We start from the raw sequence: 18252 nt of genomic DNA, 5'->3' as shown, positions 1-18252 counted from the left end.
AGGGCCATAGGCTGGACAAGCCTGGTGTAAATGCTTGCACCTACATTAGCCAGAACCTGTATAAATTGTAAAAAGTTTAATTTCTACATGCTCTGCTCATAGGGCTATGGATGGAGTCAGTACACCAAACCAACTCAGCCTGGCATTTTGTACTGTTTGACTCTGACTCAGACTGAAATTAGGCTTTACTTTTTTTTTTGTTTTAGGTCTAACATTCTGGTAAATATAGCTTACTATTTATCAGTACTTTAGATCCAGGAAACAGATATATATATATATATACGTATATATAACATTTTATATCTATAGTATATTTTATATCTATAGTATCTCTCTCTCTATATATATATACATACACACACTTTTATTTTGAAGATAGAGTCCAATTTGCATCAGGGCATTATTACCAACTCCAGTGCCACAGCCCTGCCCATGGACACACCCACCAGCAAACTATGCACCATCAAAACATGACTCTTACTTTTCTTCCACTTGGTCCTTTACACACATAAATCACCGGGATTCCTCCCCACTAAAACTAGGTGCTTCCATACAAAATTACCCTCTAATGCTTGGTTTATTTCTCTTGCTACTAAAAAGTCCTCCTGTCTTTATCCAACAGGTAAAGATTTTCTTGCTTTGAACAGACAACTTTCTCCTTCCAAGGAAAAGGGATCGCCTTGTATATTGGTTTGTTGATCTTTGGTGCATTCAGGTGAATACAAGCGGTTAAGGTAGCTGTTTTAAAAAAGGTTTGGACAAGTTCCTGGAAGAAAAGTCCATAAACTGCTGTTGAGACAGACATGGGAGAAGTCACTGCTTGCCTTGGATCAGTGATATGGAATGCTGCTGTTTGTTGCCAGGTACTTGTGACCTGGGTTGGCTTCTGTAAAGACGGGATACTTGCCTAAATGGACCCAGTAAGGCTAGTCTTATTAAGTTTCAAGTTTCAAGTTTATTAGGATTTTATATACCGCCTATCAAGGTTATCTAAGCGGTTTTACAATCAGGTACTCAAGTATTTTCACTTCCTGTTTCTTCCTAGCTGCTCCCAACTCGCTGCCAGCAGCCAGACCTGTAGACACCATTCACCCTCCTCCGGGTTCTATTTTCAGCCCAAGTGATCTCATGCAGGATACACACGGCCATTGATCTAGTCTAGGAGCACTCCTGCAGCCGGGTGTAAAATCTCTCCCTACCCCACACTTTTGCAAACGACACTTTCTTGAAACTGAAATCCTTTCAATAAGAGATCAGGCAGTGGCACGGTTGCAGTTAGACCAGGGCCGCCGTCCAGCTGGTGACTCGTGGTGCACGGAGGCGGGACCCCGGCGCCGCTCCTCTCCCCACCCTCCGTGCGCGCTATTAAAACTCAGTTCAATGCATGCAAGACACAAACGCCCGTAGCTGTGGAGGGAGCAGGAAGAGGCGACAGACCCGGCTGCAGCTCCAAGACATGGAGCAAGAGAATACCAAAGAAAGGATGGCCGGAGAAACCCGAGAGAACGGGGAGACCAAGGCAATAGACCTACAGGAGAGAACCGCGCTGGCGCCGTCCGGGTTGCAAACGCTGGATGTGGGGGACGAACCCGAAAGAGCGCCACCCAGCGGCAAAGGCAAGAAGGATTCGAGCAAGTGGAAAGTCATCTCGCTGGTGAGTACTGCCTGGGGAGAGAGGGGACGGCGGGTTAAGAGGGAAACAGAGCAGATTAGTTCATGAGTTGCATGCCTTGGCTCTGTCTCACTGCTGGCGAATCACCCTTATCACTTTGGCCTCCGATCAGAAGATAAGAGTTGTCCTACCCCTCTTAGCATTTGCTGCAAAAAAAAAAAAAAAGCATGCAATCATCTCTCCATCCGTGCAAGATCACATGCTTGCTTTTGTTTATTTTGTCTGATTAATTAATCAATCAATCAAATTAACTATTGCCCAAAACATTAGCCCCAATACCCCCCAATAAAACCAGTTCTTTTTCTTCCTTTAAAAAAAAAAAAAATCTTCTTAAACCTCTTTTTGAGTGCTTTCAGAGATGGTGGCAGTTTGCCTTCCATGTAGAGGTCTGCACAGGAACAGGGATCGCAAGCCCCCCTCCCCTCCCCCCCCCCCGGTCTATGGGACTCCCAGGGGGATGGACGCTAGCTCTCCAGGGTTCCCTCTAAGCTTCTTTGATACCTTAGCGCAGTGTTTCTCAACTTATTCAAGCTAAGTACCCCCTAAGCCTACCAAATACCAAACGAATACCCCCGACTAAGCCCCGCCCCTGTCTCCACCTCCATAATAATAGTACTAATTGTAATGCAATTTCTTCCATCCATTTTTCATATACACACAATATAATCTTATTAATGCATACTGGTAACCACAAAATTAAAAAAACACAAGTACACTGTATGAAGAGAAAATGTTAATTATCATTTATATTCTCTTTTTTTTTTTTTGCAAAGAGGTCAATGTAGAGGACTTTAAAATACGCAATGTCACCTCAGTAACAACTATAGAAAAATAGACAAATATAGTACAAAATATAGACAGCAGATTTAAATTCTCAAAACGGGCACATTTTGATCACTAAATTGAAAATAAAATCATTTTTCCTACCTATGTTGTCTGGTGATTTCATGAGTCTCTGGTTGCACTTCCTTCTGACTGTGCATCCAATATTTATTTATTTCTGCCTCCTGCACGCTTCCTCTCCTCTGGACCTCATTCTCTTCCCCAACCAACATTTCTCTTTCCCTCCATGAGTCCAACTTTTCTTCCTCTGCCCACTATCCTCACGCCCATTTGTCCTTCTATCAGCCCTCTCCAGCAGTGTTACCCGATTCAGGGGAAACAAATTTGATTTGATTCAGCCTACTTAATCAATTTTTCAATTCGATTTCATTTTCCTGCTCAATTGGGTGTTGTTTTTTTTTTTGAGACATCCTGGTGGGTTTATTTTATAGCCTCTTCACCCCCTTTGCCCTCTCCTACTCACACTGACGCTGTGGTGTAAAGAAAATAAAAAAACAAAAAAGACTTTTCCTCTCTCTTAAGTCCTAGTTCACGCCTGCAGTCTAACACCAGTTCTGGCAGGATACACATTTCAAATCTGACATATTGTAATCACAAAACAGAAAATAAAATTATTTTTTCTACCTTTTATTGTCTGGTCATTATTCAAATCATGTTGGTCCCATGCTCTGGTTGTCTTCTGATAACTTGCTTGCCAGGGAATCCTGCCCATTTGTCATTTTCTTCTTTCTCGGTGCTAACCATCCATCTTCCATCTTTGTCCTCCCCTTCCCTTCACTTCCCGCAGCTGCAGCGATGGACCCCACCATCCCTAGATCCACCATCTCTCCTTTTCTTAACTACCCTTTCATCCAGCATGTCTCCCTCCTTCCCCACTACCCCAGGGTCCACCATCTATCCCTTTCTCTTCCCAACTACCCTCCTATACAGTATCTCTATCCCCCACACCCCCTCCACACCATCCCAACTTCTCTCCCTTTCTGTTCCTTCCCTCCCTAAATCCTATTGTTCATCATCTATCTCCCTCCCCTGTTTTTAGACCCATTATTTCTCCCCCCCAGTCTGGTATAAACGCATCTCTTTTAACCCCTCTTCCCTCCCTCCCTCCCACCGTTTACTTCTACACCAGGGCCCCCTTCCCCTGAAAGCGGTACCCTCCCCCCCTCTGAAGGCCTGGCATGGAAATACCAGCTGTCTTGGAGAGTTCACTATTGGTTAAGTCATTGGATTCCTCACTATCGCTATCAACTAAAAAACTCTCTAACCTCTTGGATATGGGCCGTGCATCGAGAATTGATTTGTGTGCTTGCTGCTTCATTTCTTCACTGTTCGTGGTCTCGCACAAAATGAGGCACTGCTACTGCTAGATGCTTTAGAAACAGAACTAACAAGACTGGTCTCTATATTTTCATCATCCATATTTGAGGAAACAGACCCATGCTTCTTTTCCTCCAGTGCAACTGTGTTACATTTGCTAGAAGAGTATTTGTCAACCCCAATCTGCCTTTTAATGTTTCTTTCAAAAAGTTTCCTGGTTTCTGAAAATTTCTCTGCTAATGACACTTTATCCAAATCTCCATCCTCGCTCTTCATTTTATCAACTGTGGCTGACTCCAAACTGGTATTAAGGGCATTAGTCTGATAAACACTGACAAAAGATGGACTTGAAGGTGAAGATGGAATGTCAGTCTTTATAAGTTTTTTTTTTCAGGTTGATTTTCGTTTGGCGATGACCCCATTTGCATGAACATATTTTTTATTTTATGTACTCGGTTGCCAAAAGTAGCTCTACCTCGCATGTTATCTGTTGAAATGTTATTGGAGTTCAACCTCTGGGGACTCTGTTTGGGGATGTTTTCTTGCCTGATTCCATCAAAGGAACACTTAATAGCATGAAAATCAGATTTATAAGCATTACAGTGCGGGGAAGCACTTCTCAATGTTCTCTCTGAATTTCCTTCCCTGAAGGTTGCACCCCCCCTGAAAGCCTGGTCCCCCTACCCCAAAGGTCTGTATGTTCCCCCCCCCCCCGGCCTCCCGCTCTTACCTTATGATAATCAGCAGCCTGCAGAGAGGACCCAGCGGTGCTGTAGCGATCCTTGCAGGCTGCCATCTTCCTCAGCACCACATTCCCTCTGCCGCGGTCCCATCCCTCCTCTGACGTCAGGGGCAGAATTGCGGCAGAGTCAACGTGGTGCTGATGCCGACAGCAGCCTGCAAGGATCGCTACAGCACCGCGATCCTCTCTGCAGGCTGCCGATTATCTTAAGGTAAGAGCGGGAGGCTAGGGGGGAAGCCGGAGGACACTGCAAAGGATCAAGGCAGCACTTCCCAACTGACCCCACCCCCCGCCTCCTAAAGCAGCAGCAGCAGTGGACAGCCAGAAAGAGGCAGCGCTGCTGCTCCTGCTTTAGGGGGGCGAGGGGGGAGGGCCAACTTAAAAAATAAAAACAAATCGATTCGAATTGGTGAATCGATTCGAATCGGAAATCGGGCAGCACTACTCTCCAGCACCATGCCACATCTCTCCCTCCATCACTATGTCCAGCATTCCTCCCTCTTGTATCCCCTTCAATCTGTCCCTCTGTTCCCTCTCCACCACCATATCCAACATTTCTCCTCTCATCTTTCTCTCCCCATGCATCTCTACTTCTCTCCTCTTTCTCTCTATGCCCAATTTTCCTTTCCCTCTCACTCACACACTGATGCCCAACAATTCTCCCTTTCTATTCCCTCTCTTCCTTCTGTGTCGAGTTTGTGCCCCTCCCCTTCCCTGCCTTCCAGCCATTGTCCAAGAATCGTACTCCTCCAATGTCTCAATGTGCTCCTTCTCCCTTCCCCCACTCCTTTCTCCTCTTACTTGTTTGAACCGCATTGCTCCTTCTGTCTTCAGCGGCTTGTTCAGTGGACAACGTGCAGCAGGCAGCGATTCACACGCTTCAAGTGACTGACCCACAAGCCTTACCTCCAACGTCAGTCTTGACGTCGAAGAGGTTTCCGGGTCAGCTACATGCAGCGTGTGAACCGCTGCCTGCTTCACGTTCCCCCAACAAGCCACTGAAGGCAGAAAGAGCAAGGAGGTAACTGGGGACTCCCCCCCACTGACCCGGAAGGCTTTCCTCTGACATCAGCTCTGACATCAGAGGGAAGCCCTGGTGGTTTGGCTTCGGGAGGGAGGGAGGAGCAGGGAGCCCTGGCAGCGCTGCAGCGGGTGGGGTGGGAAACAAAAAGGGATCCCCGACGGCTTTGAACAGGAGGGAGGCTGGACAAGGATCTCCAGCAGCAGCTTCAGCTTCAGCGGGTGGGGCAGGCAGCAAGGAGGGATCCCTGGCGGTGGTTGCGGCTTTGATGAGTGGGCAGGGAACATCCTCTGCGGCTGGCCTGGCCGCGTACCCCCAACAAGCAGCCCGTGTACCCCTAAGGGTACACGTACCGCATGTTGAGAAACACTGCCATAGTGCACCAGTTGTTGATTGTGTTCACATGGGAGAGGTCTGTGAAACGAACAGGATCCGTTTCTAGGCCCCGAAATAACATTCTGTCATCTGGAGGTAATTCCCCTCAGAAAGAAAGATAGATAGCCAGTATTCTAAAGAGATTTTTGCCTGATTTATTATGAGTCTGCAAAACATTTATATATCTGTTACATGGGTCAGTGGTAACCATCACAACAAAAGGGGGATGGACAAGAGAGGGGAAGGGGTGCGTGAGCAGGATATGTACTTCATTGTTTAACTCTTAAAGGTGTTAAGAGCTGTGGGGGGTTGAGCCTTCATGTCTCAGACAACTAACCTAGTTAACATAAATTAAATGACCTCTTCCCAAACCATTAAGAGAGTAAGCACCCAACATTCTACATTTGATTACTTCCAGCATGGACAGAGACAGAAAACTTAAAATGTGTCCTTTCATAGACAGAGACAGAAAATCTATCCTTTCATTACAGTCTGTATATCCACCAATCAAGCAGACAGAGCTGGAGCTTGATGGCCAATGATGGCCAGTCCTTGTAGAAGTGTTCCTGATTGGTCATCAAGCTCCAGCTCTTTCTTTGAGATTGGTGGATGTGCAGAGCTCTCCCAGTAGTGAGTCTTGGCATTAGATCTCCCCTCAAGAAACTCGTTGGCTCAAGCCTGCAACCACTTACTGCAGGAGAGACTGGGCAGCATAACTGTGCAACTCCAGAGCCAGACTACCCTGCATTAAACTGCTTCAGCCCAGCAGACACCAACATTAAATATGTAACTTTAAAAAAAAAAAAAAATTCTGCTTATTCTGTCCTGCAGTACCAGTGGCGTACCAACAGGGGAATGGGTGGGGCAGGGGCATGGGTGGCGTACCAATAGGGATGGGTGGGGTGTTGGCATAACAGGTATGGTACTCTGTCAACTCCTCAAGGGCCGGTGTCAGCAGCAGCAGCGTTCACACTTTGCTGGTCTTGTTGGCTGCAGACCTTCCTCTCTGCCGGGTCCCGCCTAAATTCTATTTCTGCAAAGGCAGGACCCTGCAGAGAAGAAGGCCTGAAGCCAACAAGAGCAGCGAGTTGTGAATGATGTGCTGATGACCGGGTAGGGAGGGTGACAAAGAGGGGGAGGGAACGGATGGGGAGAGAATTGCTGAAATGGGTATCTTCTTTCTGTTCATCAAATTCTGCCTTAAATCTACTTTTTTGGGATAGCATTTTGTTGCTATACCAACCCCACCCAACTGGGGAGAGGGAAAATGGGTATTGGTTTTATGCCTGTTCTGGCAGATGTCTGACTTTGTTTTGAATTTTTTGTAAAGCTCAAAACTAAACTCAAAACTGTCAGAAGTAATTGCTGCTTTTTATGGGGACAGGTAATTTTTATAGGAGGGATAGGCGGGAATGGAGGGCATTCCTCACGGGGCAGGTGGGGACGGAGGAGATTCTAGTGGGGACGGATGGGGATGGGCGGGATTCTGGCAGGGATGAGTGGGGACGGGTGGGATTTCTGTCCCCATGCAACTCTCTACTTCCAAGCACTGATCATCGTACCTGAAAAACTTGAATGTCTGTGTCTCCAAATCTTTGTTTGTATCATTTTGCTGAAAGATTTAGGGCTCATTTTACTAAGCTGCGATAGGGGTTTTAGCGCATGCTTAGCTTTTCACTGTTACTTTTGTGCAGGGCTGGCTGAAGCAATACAGGGGAAAATTCTATATGAAGCACATAAACCCCCCCCCCTTTTACTAAACTGTGATACCGGTTATTAGCGCAGGGAGCCGCGCTGAATGCTCTGCGCTGCTCCCGATGCTCATAGAGTTCCTATGAGCATCGGGAGCAGCATGGAACATTCAGTGCGGCTCCCTGCACTAATAACCGCTATCGCAGTTTAGTAAAAGGTGGGGAGGGGAGGAAGTTAGATACCTAATTTAATTAGTAAATTGGCTTTAATAATGAGCTGTAACAAGCTCATAATTGGAAAAAAAAAATTTAATTGGGAGATATCTTAGGCGCAATTCTACAAAAGATAGGCACCTATCAACGCCAAAGTAGGCGTGTTCAGGGGTGGAGAAAGAGAGACACCATTAGGTGTAATTCTCTAAAGCAGTGTTTTTCAACCTTTTTTACACCTATGGACCGGCAGAAATAAAAGAATTATTCTGTGGACCGGCATCGGTCCATGGACCGGCGGTTGAAGAACATGTGGCTAAGTCGTGAGCCAGACCCCACCCATCTCTACCTAATCTCCACCCCTGACCCCCATCCACATAATAGGACTAATTGCACCTTGCATGTCCCGTGCCCCATCTGGAAGCCTTCCCTCTGACGTCAGAGGGAAGGCTTCCGGTTCAGGCGCAGGATGCCCGTAGCAGCTGCTGCCTGTGGCTTTGTGCATTGAATCAGTTAGGAAGAGGGAGCTGGCTCGAAGATAACGCCGCATCGATCGCACCGTGGACCAGCAGTTGAAGAACACTGTTTTGGGCCTGATGCACGTGCTGGCCCTGTGGACCGGCAGGAAATTTCTGTGGACCGGCACTGGTCCACGGACCGGTGGTTGAAGAAAACTGCTCTAAAGGACTTAAGCGCCTATAATGTAGGCCTTTAAAACCTTGGCCTACATTACAGGCACCTAAGTTTTAAGTTAGGTGCCGCTAAGCGTGATTCTGTAATGGGCACCTAAGTGTGATTGACATGCAATAGCTACCTATCTTTTCAGGCACTGTAGCTACCTATCTTTTCAGGCACCAATTACAGAATCTGGTCCACAGTGCATTGGCCCCGCCCCCAGACCGGTTCCCTTCTCTCTCCTCTGATGCTGTTCCCTGGTTTGGCAGGATACAGTTTCATAGGCTAGCGTCCGAGGAAGGAAGTGCTACACTTCTCTCTGATGCAGGCCCACGAAAACGCACCCTGTCAGGACAGAGCAGCAGCATCAGGAGAGGGAGGAGGAAGAAAGCTGCAGGGTAGTTTAACTTATGAGCCGGTGACATCATGGCCCTGGGCTTGGGCTTTTGGCGCCCTTTTAGCACCAGTACCGTGGGCCAGAGCCTTACCTGGTTATGCCGGCCCTGCTTTTGTCTCTTTGTATTTCTCTATACCCAGAGCCATTTCTTTACCTCATGCTAGTAATATTCACTAGGGATGGGCGTTCATTTGATTTATAAGCATGGCTTAAAAACATAATGCATGCAAAATCCAATTCATGCACATTAAAAGAATTAACACATATTGAATTATTGTTAAAAATTGTACCAAATGTGTGAGAGGAGCTCCCAAAAACCTAAAATAATTGAAGAAAAATTCTGAACACAAGCCATACATTTGACCTGTGCTGTCCCCAGTATCTGTTCTTCTTTATATCCTAAACTCTCCCAGTCCTTTTTGTGCCTCCCAGGTGGTAGTTAGAATTAGTGGCATACCTGGCTTGGTGGCCACCTGGAGTAGAACGTCCCCCTCCTCTAGGTAGTGGGGGGTGCGTGAGGTGGTTTTAGAGCTGTGTTCCACACGTACGTGACCATCCTCTCTTCCAGTCTACTGTCCTGGAACAGGAAGTTGATATCAGAGACCAGCAGAGATGACATTCGAGCACATTTGGACCGTGGCCCCACGACCGCTCCACACTCCTCCTAACTCCCTTCACCTGGTGCGGACCACCCCTCGCCACTCTTTGGTATGCTAGAGGTTACAACTGTGAGTTAAGAAGACTACTCTTATGTTATTTTTTCATTAAGATTTATTAATGCAAAGGTAATCCTGATAATGTGAATGGCTCTGTCTCTCAGAACTGGACCGAGACCACCAGTCTAACATAAGCCACCTTTTTCAAACTCTATATTGTAGGGAGCTGGACTTGAATGGGTGACCCAGAGAGCAAAGGCTCTGTAAAGCTATGATTCAGGTGCAGTGCTGAGTAGAGAATGACACGGTGACAAAATTCATCACCATTCCCGTCCCCGCGGATAACCGCGGGAAATAAACCTATGTCATTTTCTAGTGTCTTATTTCATCCTCTGTCCTTCTACACCAGCATTATTCAAAGCAAAGCTTTCGGGTCAGTGGTTGTGCCCAATTATACTCTGATTCTTCCCTCTTTCCTTAAAGAATGACATGAAGATGGTTTCCCGCGGGGACAGGAACGGTGATGAATTTTGTCACCATGTCATTCTCTGGCTGAGTAAATTAGGACAACATTTTTGTGACATATGTTGTATTCCTGCTCAGAACAAACCGGTTTTTCTGTGCACAGACTTCTTAATCCTGTAGTGAATTGCTTTTGTCTAAGGCAAAAAAAAGTTATTTATACCAATGGAACAAATGACCCATGACAGTTCTATATGTGTAAACTCTCATGTGGACATGATAGTCATTAAGGACCTCTAAAATCTTTTGTCTCCTGCTTTTTTTCTGCTTTCCTATTTTTATTAATAAATCAAAACAAATCTCCACCAGTTACAACTTAAGAACATTTTATAATGGGCTGTCAAAACATGGAAATCACAAATGCTAATAATTACAGCATTCAGTCCACACTGAATGTCTTCATCGGTTCAATAAACAAACCAGAGCAAGAGAAATTTAAGATGCTCCTGTCAAAATTCAAAGCAGCTTATATCAAGAGGTTCACACCACAGCTACAAGTTTTCCAACTGGGTATTATGTTTTGTCCTCTGTACCAGTGCAGTCATAGCAGTAACCTGGGTATGTAATAGAGTCTGTAAAAGAAAAAATAGTGTCAGTGGCTGTTATACATTTACTTGACATGAGATTAAAAAAATCAAAAAAAAATTAAATATCGTGGGGGGGGGGGGTAAGGGAGGGGGGGCAGCAGTGGCAAGATGGTCGCTGCATGAGAAGGATGTGCAGGAGCTCATTGTGTCAGCTCTTAGATTTTCCTTTTCTTTGCTCTTGAAGTTTGTTTTCTACTTTTATTATGCCAAAGAGAAATGTGCATATGTTATCTTTAAGCTTCTCTATGGAATATTTGACCCTTTGGTCCCCTTGTATTGGAATTCTTGTAGATCTTGCCATACAAGGATTACACAGAAATATAAACTATTGTTCCCCTCTTTTAGGGGAATCAAATCTGTCGGGAAGCTTAGCCAATCCTTTGCTTTCAAACTGGTAGCAACTTGGAGCAGACTCCCTGACTCTGTTAGACTTTTAGGTCAGCTACAACAATTTTGCTAAGTCCTAAAAACTTTGCTGTTTACACAATACCTTTTTTTTTTTTTTGTAAATATTTTATTAATTTTCCAAAAAAACTTAACAGTGCAATCAGTGGCGTACCTAGCATATGTAGTATGATAAACACTTTCAAAAAGAGTGTGGTAAAGTCCAATAAAGTAAATTAAACAGACACAGCATAGACCAGATTACTACAACATGAAGGAAAAAGCCTCAGAAAAGGCCCTCCCACCTCACCAAAACGGCTTAAAGAGGCAGTCGAGCGGTCACCTCACTGGCAAAAAACCTTCAATTTATGTTTGTATCTTATGCTGTGCTGTATAATGCCAGAAAACAATAAAGATAGATGAATGAAATCCACATATCCTCTATTCATTCCTCTATCTTTATTGTTTACTGGCATTATACAGCACAGCATAAGACACAAACATAAATTGAAGGTTTTTTGCCAGTGAGGTGACCACTCGACTGCCTCGTTAAGCCGTTTTGGTGAGGTGGGAGGGCCTTTTCTGAGGCTTTTTCCTTCATGTTGTAGTAATCTGGTCTATGCTGTGTCTGTTTAATTTACTTTATTGGACTTTACCACACTCTTTTTGAAAGTGTTTATCATACTATACATTGAGTTTTCAGGATATCTGGGTTTTTTCCAGCTATAGTACCTAGCATATGTGACACCCGGGGCCTATCATTTTTTGGCACCCTCCCCCATCTGTACGAAAAACATGATTTTTAGTAACAAGCCACACGTCACACATGAGTACCTAGGAAAAGGCAGCATCTTACATATTGCAGTGAGCAGTACATCAATACACCCATTGTAAAACTAAACAAGCCAGACCAGTACAGATCAATCCTACACCGTCAATCCTAACAGAAAACCATGTCTTTCGAACACACAGAACACAGAAAACACCTTCGCCTAATATGGAATATGTCATCACAAACTAAACCCATCCCCCTTTTACAAAAGTGTAGTGTGGATTTTAGCCACGGTGGTAACAGCTCTGACGCTCATAGAATTCTGAGCATCAGAGCTGCTACCACCACGGCTGGCGCTAAAAAACGCTCCACAGTTTTGTAAAAGGGGGGATAAAATAGAAATACATAGACAAAGGTTAAATTGAACCAGCAAGAAGCTAGACTCTGCATAAAATGCAACACCACAGAAGCAGTGACATATGTCTCCTAAAGCAATAAATAAATAGAAAATTTTTGTTCTACCTTTGTCTTCTCTGGTTTCTGCTTTCCTCATCTTCTTGTTACTATCTTCCTTCCATCCACTGTCTGCCATCTCTCTGCCCCTCCCTATATGGCATCTTCTCTCCTTCTATGCCCCTTCCAAAAACTGTATGCCTTCCCCTTCCATCTCTCCTCTAGACCCCCCCTTTGGTCTGGCATCCATCATCTTCCCTCTGTTCCCTCATGGTCTGGCATCTTTCTCCTTTATCTCTCTTTCCCTCCCCCCTGTGGTTTTTAGCATCTCTCTCTTCTCATTTCCTCCGCTCAGATCTGATATCTCTGTCTCCTTCCCCATTCTCTGGCATCTCTCGCTCCTCTCTCTCTTCCCTTTCCTTCTCTGGTCTTCCTTCTTTATTTTCTGCCTCTGTTTAAATTAAATTCTTTCTTATTATGCAGTCCTCAGTTTCCCTCTTTTCATTATGTCTACCCACAGCATGCCACCCTTTTCCTTCACCCCTCCACTATCTCACTAACTCTATCTTCTTCCCCCATCCAGTATATGTCCTTTTTCTTTATCCCTCCTTCCATCCAGTATGTGTTCTCTTTCTCCACTTCCATTCAGCATTTGCTCTCCCTTCTCCCCACTTCCATCATCTGACCTCTTCTCTCTCACCTTTCTACCCACTTCCATCATCTGCCCCCTTCTCTCAATCTCTCCATCCACCACAGGCCCATCTTTCTCCCTTCCTCACCTTTCCGATTTTGGCAACAAGATCTGCAACACCCCCCCCACCGGACAACAGGCCCGGTCCAACAAACCTCCCTGACCTGTGGCCGGCGATGTCTAAACTACCTTCTTACAGCAGCCGGAGTGTTGTAGCTGCATATGGCTGCCGTAAAGGTCGTCTCTAATGCAACTTCTGGTTGTGTCAGAGATGACCTTTATGGCAGCCACATGCAGCTTCAACGCTCTAGCTCAGGGGTGTCCACACTTTTTGGGCTTGCGAGCTACTTTTAAAATGACCAAGTCAAAATGATCTACCAACAATAAAATTTTTTAAAAACACAAAGCACACCGTACGCAGAGAAAATGTTAATTATCATTCCTATTCCGGGGTTTTTTCAAAGAGGTCAAGGCAGATGACTCTATGCACTGTCACCTCAGTAACAACCATACAAAAATAAACATATATACCCCCCTCCCTTTTTACTAAACCACAATAGCAGTTTTTAGTGCAGGGAGCTGCGCTGAATGCCCAGGGCTGCTCTCGACGCTCATAGGCTCCCTGCGCTAAAAAACGCTATTGCAGTTTAGTAAAAGGGGGCTATAGTGCAAAATATAGACAGCAGATATAAATTCAGACACATTTTGATCACTAAATTTAAAATAAAATCATTTTTCCTACCTTTGTTGTCTGGTGATTTCACGAGTCTCTTGTTGCACTTTCTTCTTCTGACTGTGCATCCAATCTTTCTTCCCTTCTTTCAGCCTGTATGCTTCCTCTCCTCCAGACCTCATTCCCTCCCCCAACTTTTTCTTCCTCTCTCCCTGCCCTTTCTTTCTCCCTGCCTCCCTTTCTTTTTTCTCTCTTCATGCCCCCTTTCTTTTATTCTGTTTCCCTTCTGTCTCCCTGCCTGCCCCCTTTCTTTCTTTCTCCCTGCCCTCCACCAAGCCACTGTTGCCACCATCGGGGAACAGGCCCCCAAAGCAGCCGCCGCAGCTGCCCCAAGCGCTCTCTGCTTCCCTGCGTCGGGCCGACCAGCATTCCTCTCCCTGACGTCAATTCTGCCGTTGGAGAGGAAGTTCCGCCCAGCCAGGCAGCAATTGGCTGGCCCAAACTTCCTCTCTGACATCAGCCTTAGGGGGGGTGCACAGCTGGCCAGGTCCAGAAAATGATCGATCGCCAAGTCAAAGTGAGTCTATCACGGAGCCCGGGATGGGCTCCGCGATCGACTCACTTTGCTTTGGTGATTGATCATTTTCCGGACCTTGCTGGCTGTGCACCCCCCCTAAGGCTGCACCCAGGGTGGACCTTCCCCCCCCCCCCCGCACCCACCCCGCACCCCCCCTTGGTACGCCACTGAGTGCAATATACATATTGGCAACCAGAGAATAAAGCACAAAATGCATATTCAACTTATACCTAAATGGCCACCACAATACCTAAATGGCTTACCTACTGAACTAACGAATTGATAGCAATTTAACATTCACTTTTTCATGTTCTCATTTTTATGTATTCTGGTCTTTAATTATTTGTGAACAGAGTCGAGCTCCATTAAGAGATGATCTGGTATATAAACTGAAGACTAGATTAGACTAGAAATGGGAAAGAAGAGCTTACTTCCCAGCTCATCATTAATTTCTCACTAACAAACAATGATTATGGAGCATCTTGCTGATATTGAGATTCATTCTGGAAGAAAGTTTGCTGACATACGAGGGGTAGGAAGCCCCGTCCACCCTGAATTCTGTCACTCTGTCTCCGGAGGTGTTCCTTGTTTGAATGTAGAGTGTGCATATGTTCCGGTATTTTGTTTCTCCAAAGATAATAAGCAGCAGTTAAATGCATTTGCCCCTTCTCCTTCTGTAAATATCAGGCAGAAGGTTCCAGAAGTAACCAGTAGGAATGTGACCTTGGAAGAGGTGACCTCTTGTCCTATTGAAACACAGAATATGAACACAAATAAGACTTAGAAACATAACTGCTTTTGAAGATCTAGCCATGGTTTGTAAGTGTCTCCCTATAGTTAAACTGATACAAATAACGCTGGAATCATTGTGGACAGTAATGACATCAGTTGATGATTCAGTTTCGGCTTTGGTGAGAGTTTGTTTTGCTACATTTTTGCTGGCATGGAGTCCCAGGTAAAGTGGATAAAAAAATGTAAGCTACAAATTTTGGCAATGAAGAATAAGTAAGAGAATGACTGTGGTACAGGCTAGTATGATACAAGATAAATTAATGCTCCATAGGAAGATCAAGACACTTGAAAACAGGTCAAGGGCTGTAAATTTGAGAGTATTAAATTTGCCTAAGAAACTTTAGAACAACCCATTGATTTATTTAAAAAATATCGCCATATCATTACAAACCAGAACTAGGTGAGGAGTGGCCTAGGGGTAGAGCTGCTGCCTTGGCACCCTGAGTTTGTGGGATTGAATCCCAGCAGTGCTCCTTGTGACCCATTTATCTATGTGCCTAATGATTGAATTACCAACTAAAATAGCTGTCCTAACCTTTCCTTCCTGGGCAGAAGTCCCTGGAAATATGAGGGTGAATCAAAAATGAAAGGCAATTGTTAAATTTACGCGATAACTGGAACAGAGCAAGTGAAATGCAACATATGTACTCGGACATTGCCTGTTGGATAGTTCATCCATGCACAGTGCAGCACTCGGCCTTTAGTCATGTGGCAGCCACAAGGTCAGAAACATGGATGCTCCATTGCAGGATTGCACCATCAAAGAACAACGCACAATAGTGTACTTTGGGCAGAGGGAGTAATACCTGTGGAAATTCACCTTCTGATATTGACTCAGTATAGACATAGCTCCATGAATCAACAAAAGGTTTGAGTGAGTAAAAAGATTTAAAGTGAAAAGAACAGGTGTAACCGATGAAGGTCGTTCTGGTCGCCCATCAACATCGCCCACACAAGAGCACATTGACGGGGCGGATGCCTTGATTAGAGAAGAGTGACGGATAACAGCGTCTTAATTGGCTGCAAATTTGGATATCGGCTACGGATCTGCATTTGCCATAATGCATGACGACTTAGGATACAGGAAAGTCTGTGCACGAAAGGTTCCCAAACAGCTTACTGATCTGCACAAGCAACAGCGTGTGGAGGTTGCAACCCAGTTCCTGAGATGGTATGAAGGTGATCTGAATATTCTGGAGAGAATTTTCACTGGTGACGAGAGATGGGTGCATCACTGTGATTCAGAGAGCAAAAGACAAAGCATGCTGAAGCAAGTGGTGCTCACCTGGCTTAGGGAGCAACCAAAAAACTTCTCTGCAGGAATGCAGAAGCTAGTTGAACAATACAACAAATGCATTGATGGGCGACCAGAATGGCCTTCGTCGGTTATACCTGTTCTTCCCACTTTAAACCGTTTTACCCACTCAGACCTTTTGTTGATTCATGGTGATATGTTCAATTGCTCAGTTACTTCTATTAAAGCCGTTAAATGTATTTTGCCTTTACTTTTTTATTTATCCTCGTACATCCTCTGTGCAAGAGGCTATTGCATCCCCTGGTGGGCAGGTCCTGGCCTCAGGATTACTTCCTACTTCACTAGGGTTATTCCTAGCGGAATTCTGTACGTGTGAGATAGTGGTTCACATAAATAATTGGGTCTAAGCTGGCTCAGGAGGAGGAATGCAGTGGGTCATTTCCTCCTCTAATGCCCGTGTCTGCACTGAATTCTGCATCCTAACGGGATGAGGAATTCTGCACTCAACAAATTTCGCATCCAAGGTGGCACAAAGGCCGCCTGCTTGGAAGTGGGACTTCTCTACAATGCTCCTGTAGGTCTCCCTTAGCTCTTCCAAGAGGCTTGAATATCTGACAAGGAAACAGACTCGTTCTCTGAGAGCTAGGAGCTCTTTGCATCAAGCACACATTTTTATAACCTCTTGCTAAATGGGAGATAATCATACATACTATATGCTCGGTGCAAAAGACTGGCTAGCACCCATCTCACTGCTGGACTGCTGTCTGCATCTTAGTATTACTGAGGTGTTTAATAAAAACTTGTTAAGATACTATGGGCTAGATTCACTAAAGACATCGATCATGTCCCGACCACGTTGTGGTCTCTTTGCGACCCCGATCCGATTCACTAACCTTTCTCCCGATCTGACCCGAGCCAGATCCGATCCACACATGCAAATGAGGGGAAATGGCATGCAAATGTAGGAAGGCAGTGATTCACAAAAAAATTTCAGGAACACTGACTAGACTGGCCGACCAAAAAATAAGTGGCTGCTGAGGACCAGTCGCTCATTTCCTTTCCGACTGTCCTGCTTTCTGCCCCGACTCTCCTGTTGCCACCCTGCTCTCTGCCCCGACTCACCGCCCTGCTCTCTGCTCCAACTCTCCTCTTGCCACCCTGCTCTCCTGCCCTTCCCTGCAGTGTTTCAAGCTCTGTAAGCATGCGCAGACCATCTTCTTTGCCTGTAGATGGTCTGCGCATGTGTCGGGATCGCTCTTCAATGATCCGTGTGGTCAGTTGGGGGCATGACTCTGATCGCCCCCATTTGCATGAGGACATGTCCTGAATCGGGCGGCAGGCAGCCTCATGGATCGGATTGGATCCGTGAGGTTAGTGAATCTAGCCCTAGGAGCCTCAAGATTATATGGTATATTGCATGATTTACTAAGGCCTCCTTTTATGAAACTGTGATAGCAGTTTCTGAATGGGCCGTGCTGCTCCCGACACTCATTGAGTTCCTATGAGCGTAGGGAGCAGCGCGGGCCATTCAGCACGGCTCCCCGCACTAGAAACTGCTATTGCAGTTTCGTAAAAGAGGGGGTTAGTGTTTGCAAGCAATAAAATCTAATTAACTCTGTAATGTAAACTCTCCATTAATTAGAATAATTGACTGTAAACAAAGAGATATGCTGGGGCGGGTGGGAATGAAGACTAAACTAGGCCCTGCTGTGCATTCTAGAGGTTATTCTGTTAACGCTGTAAACCCAATATCGCTCAAACATGTTTTGTTTTAGCTCCAGCACACTAAAACAGAGCAAATGTTTTTCGCGGCACATTATAATTGAAATTATAAAATTGCAAAACGAACAAAAATTAAATTTGAGAGTTATTTATTTAAAGTTCTTTAATTTATGCATGGGTAATTATAACAACAGTGAAACTAAAGTAGATAGAATTGCTAATCAA

General features: G+C 45.2%; 1 protein-coding gene across 1 annotated transcript in view; it reads left to right on the top strand.

The window, feature by feature from the left end:
* The first annotated feature begins 1184 nt into the window (after positions 1–1184).
* ENPP1 (ectonucleotide pyrophosphatase/phosphodiesterase 1) overlaps positions 1185–18252 on the top strand; it is a 206326-nt gene continuing 189258 nt past the window's right edge. Inside the window, exon 1 of the mRNA XM_033936592.1 lies at positions 1185–1654. Coding sequence (XP_033792483.1) covers positions 1385–1654 — 270 coding nt within the window. The 5' untranslated portion in view covers positions 1185–1384. The remainder of the gene's footprint in view (positions 1655–18252) is intronic.

Source organism: Geotrypetes seraphini, chromosome 3 (assembly GCF_902459505.1).
Source record: "Geotrypetes seraphini chromosome 3, aGeoSer1.1, whole genome shotgun sequence".
Classification (NCBI taxonomy): domain Eukaryota; kingdom Metazoa; phylum Chordata; class Amphibia; order Gymnophiona; family Dermophiidae; genus Geotrypetes; species Geotrypetes seraphini.
Note: the sequence above shows the minus strand (reverse complement) of the source record. Positions and strands in the feature narration are given on the sequence as shown.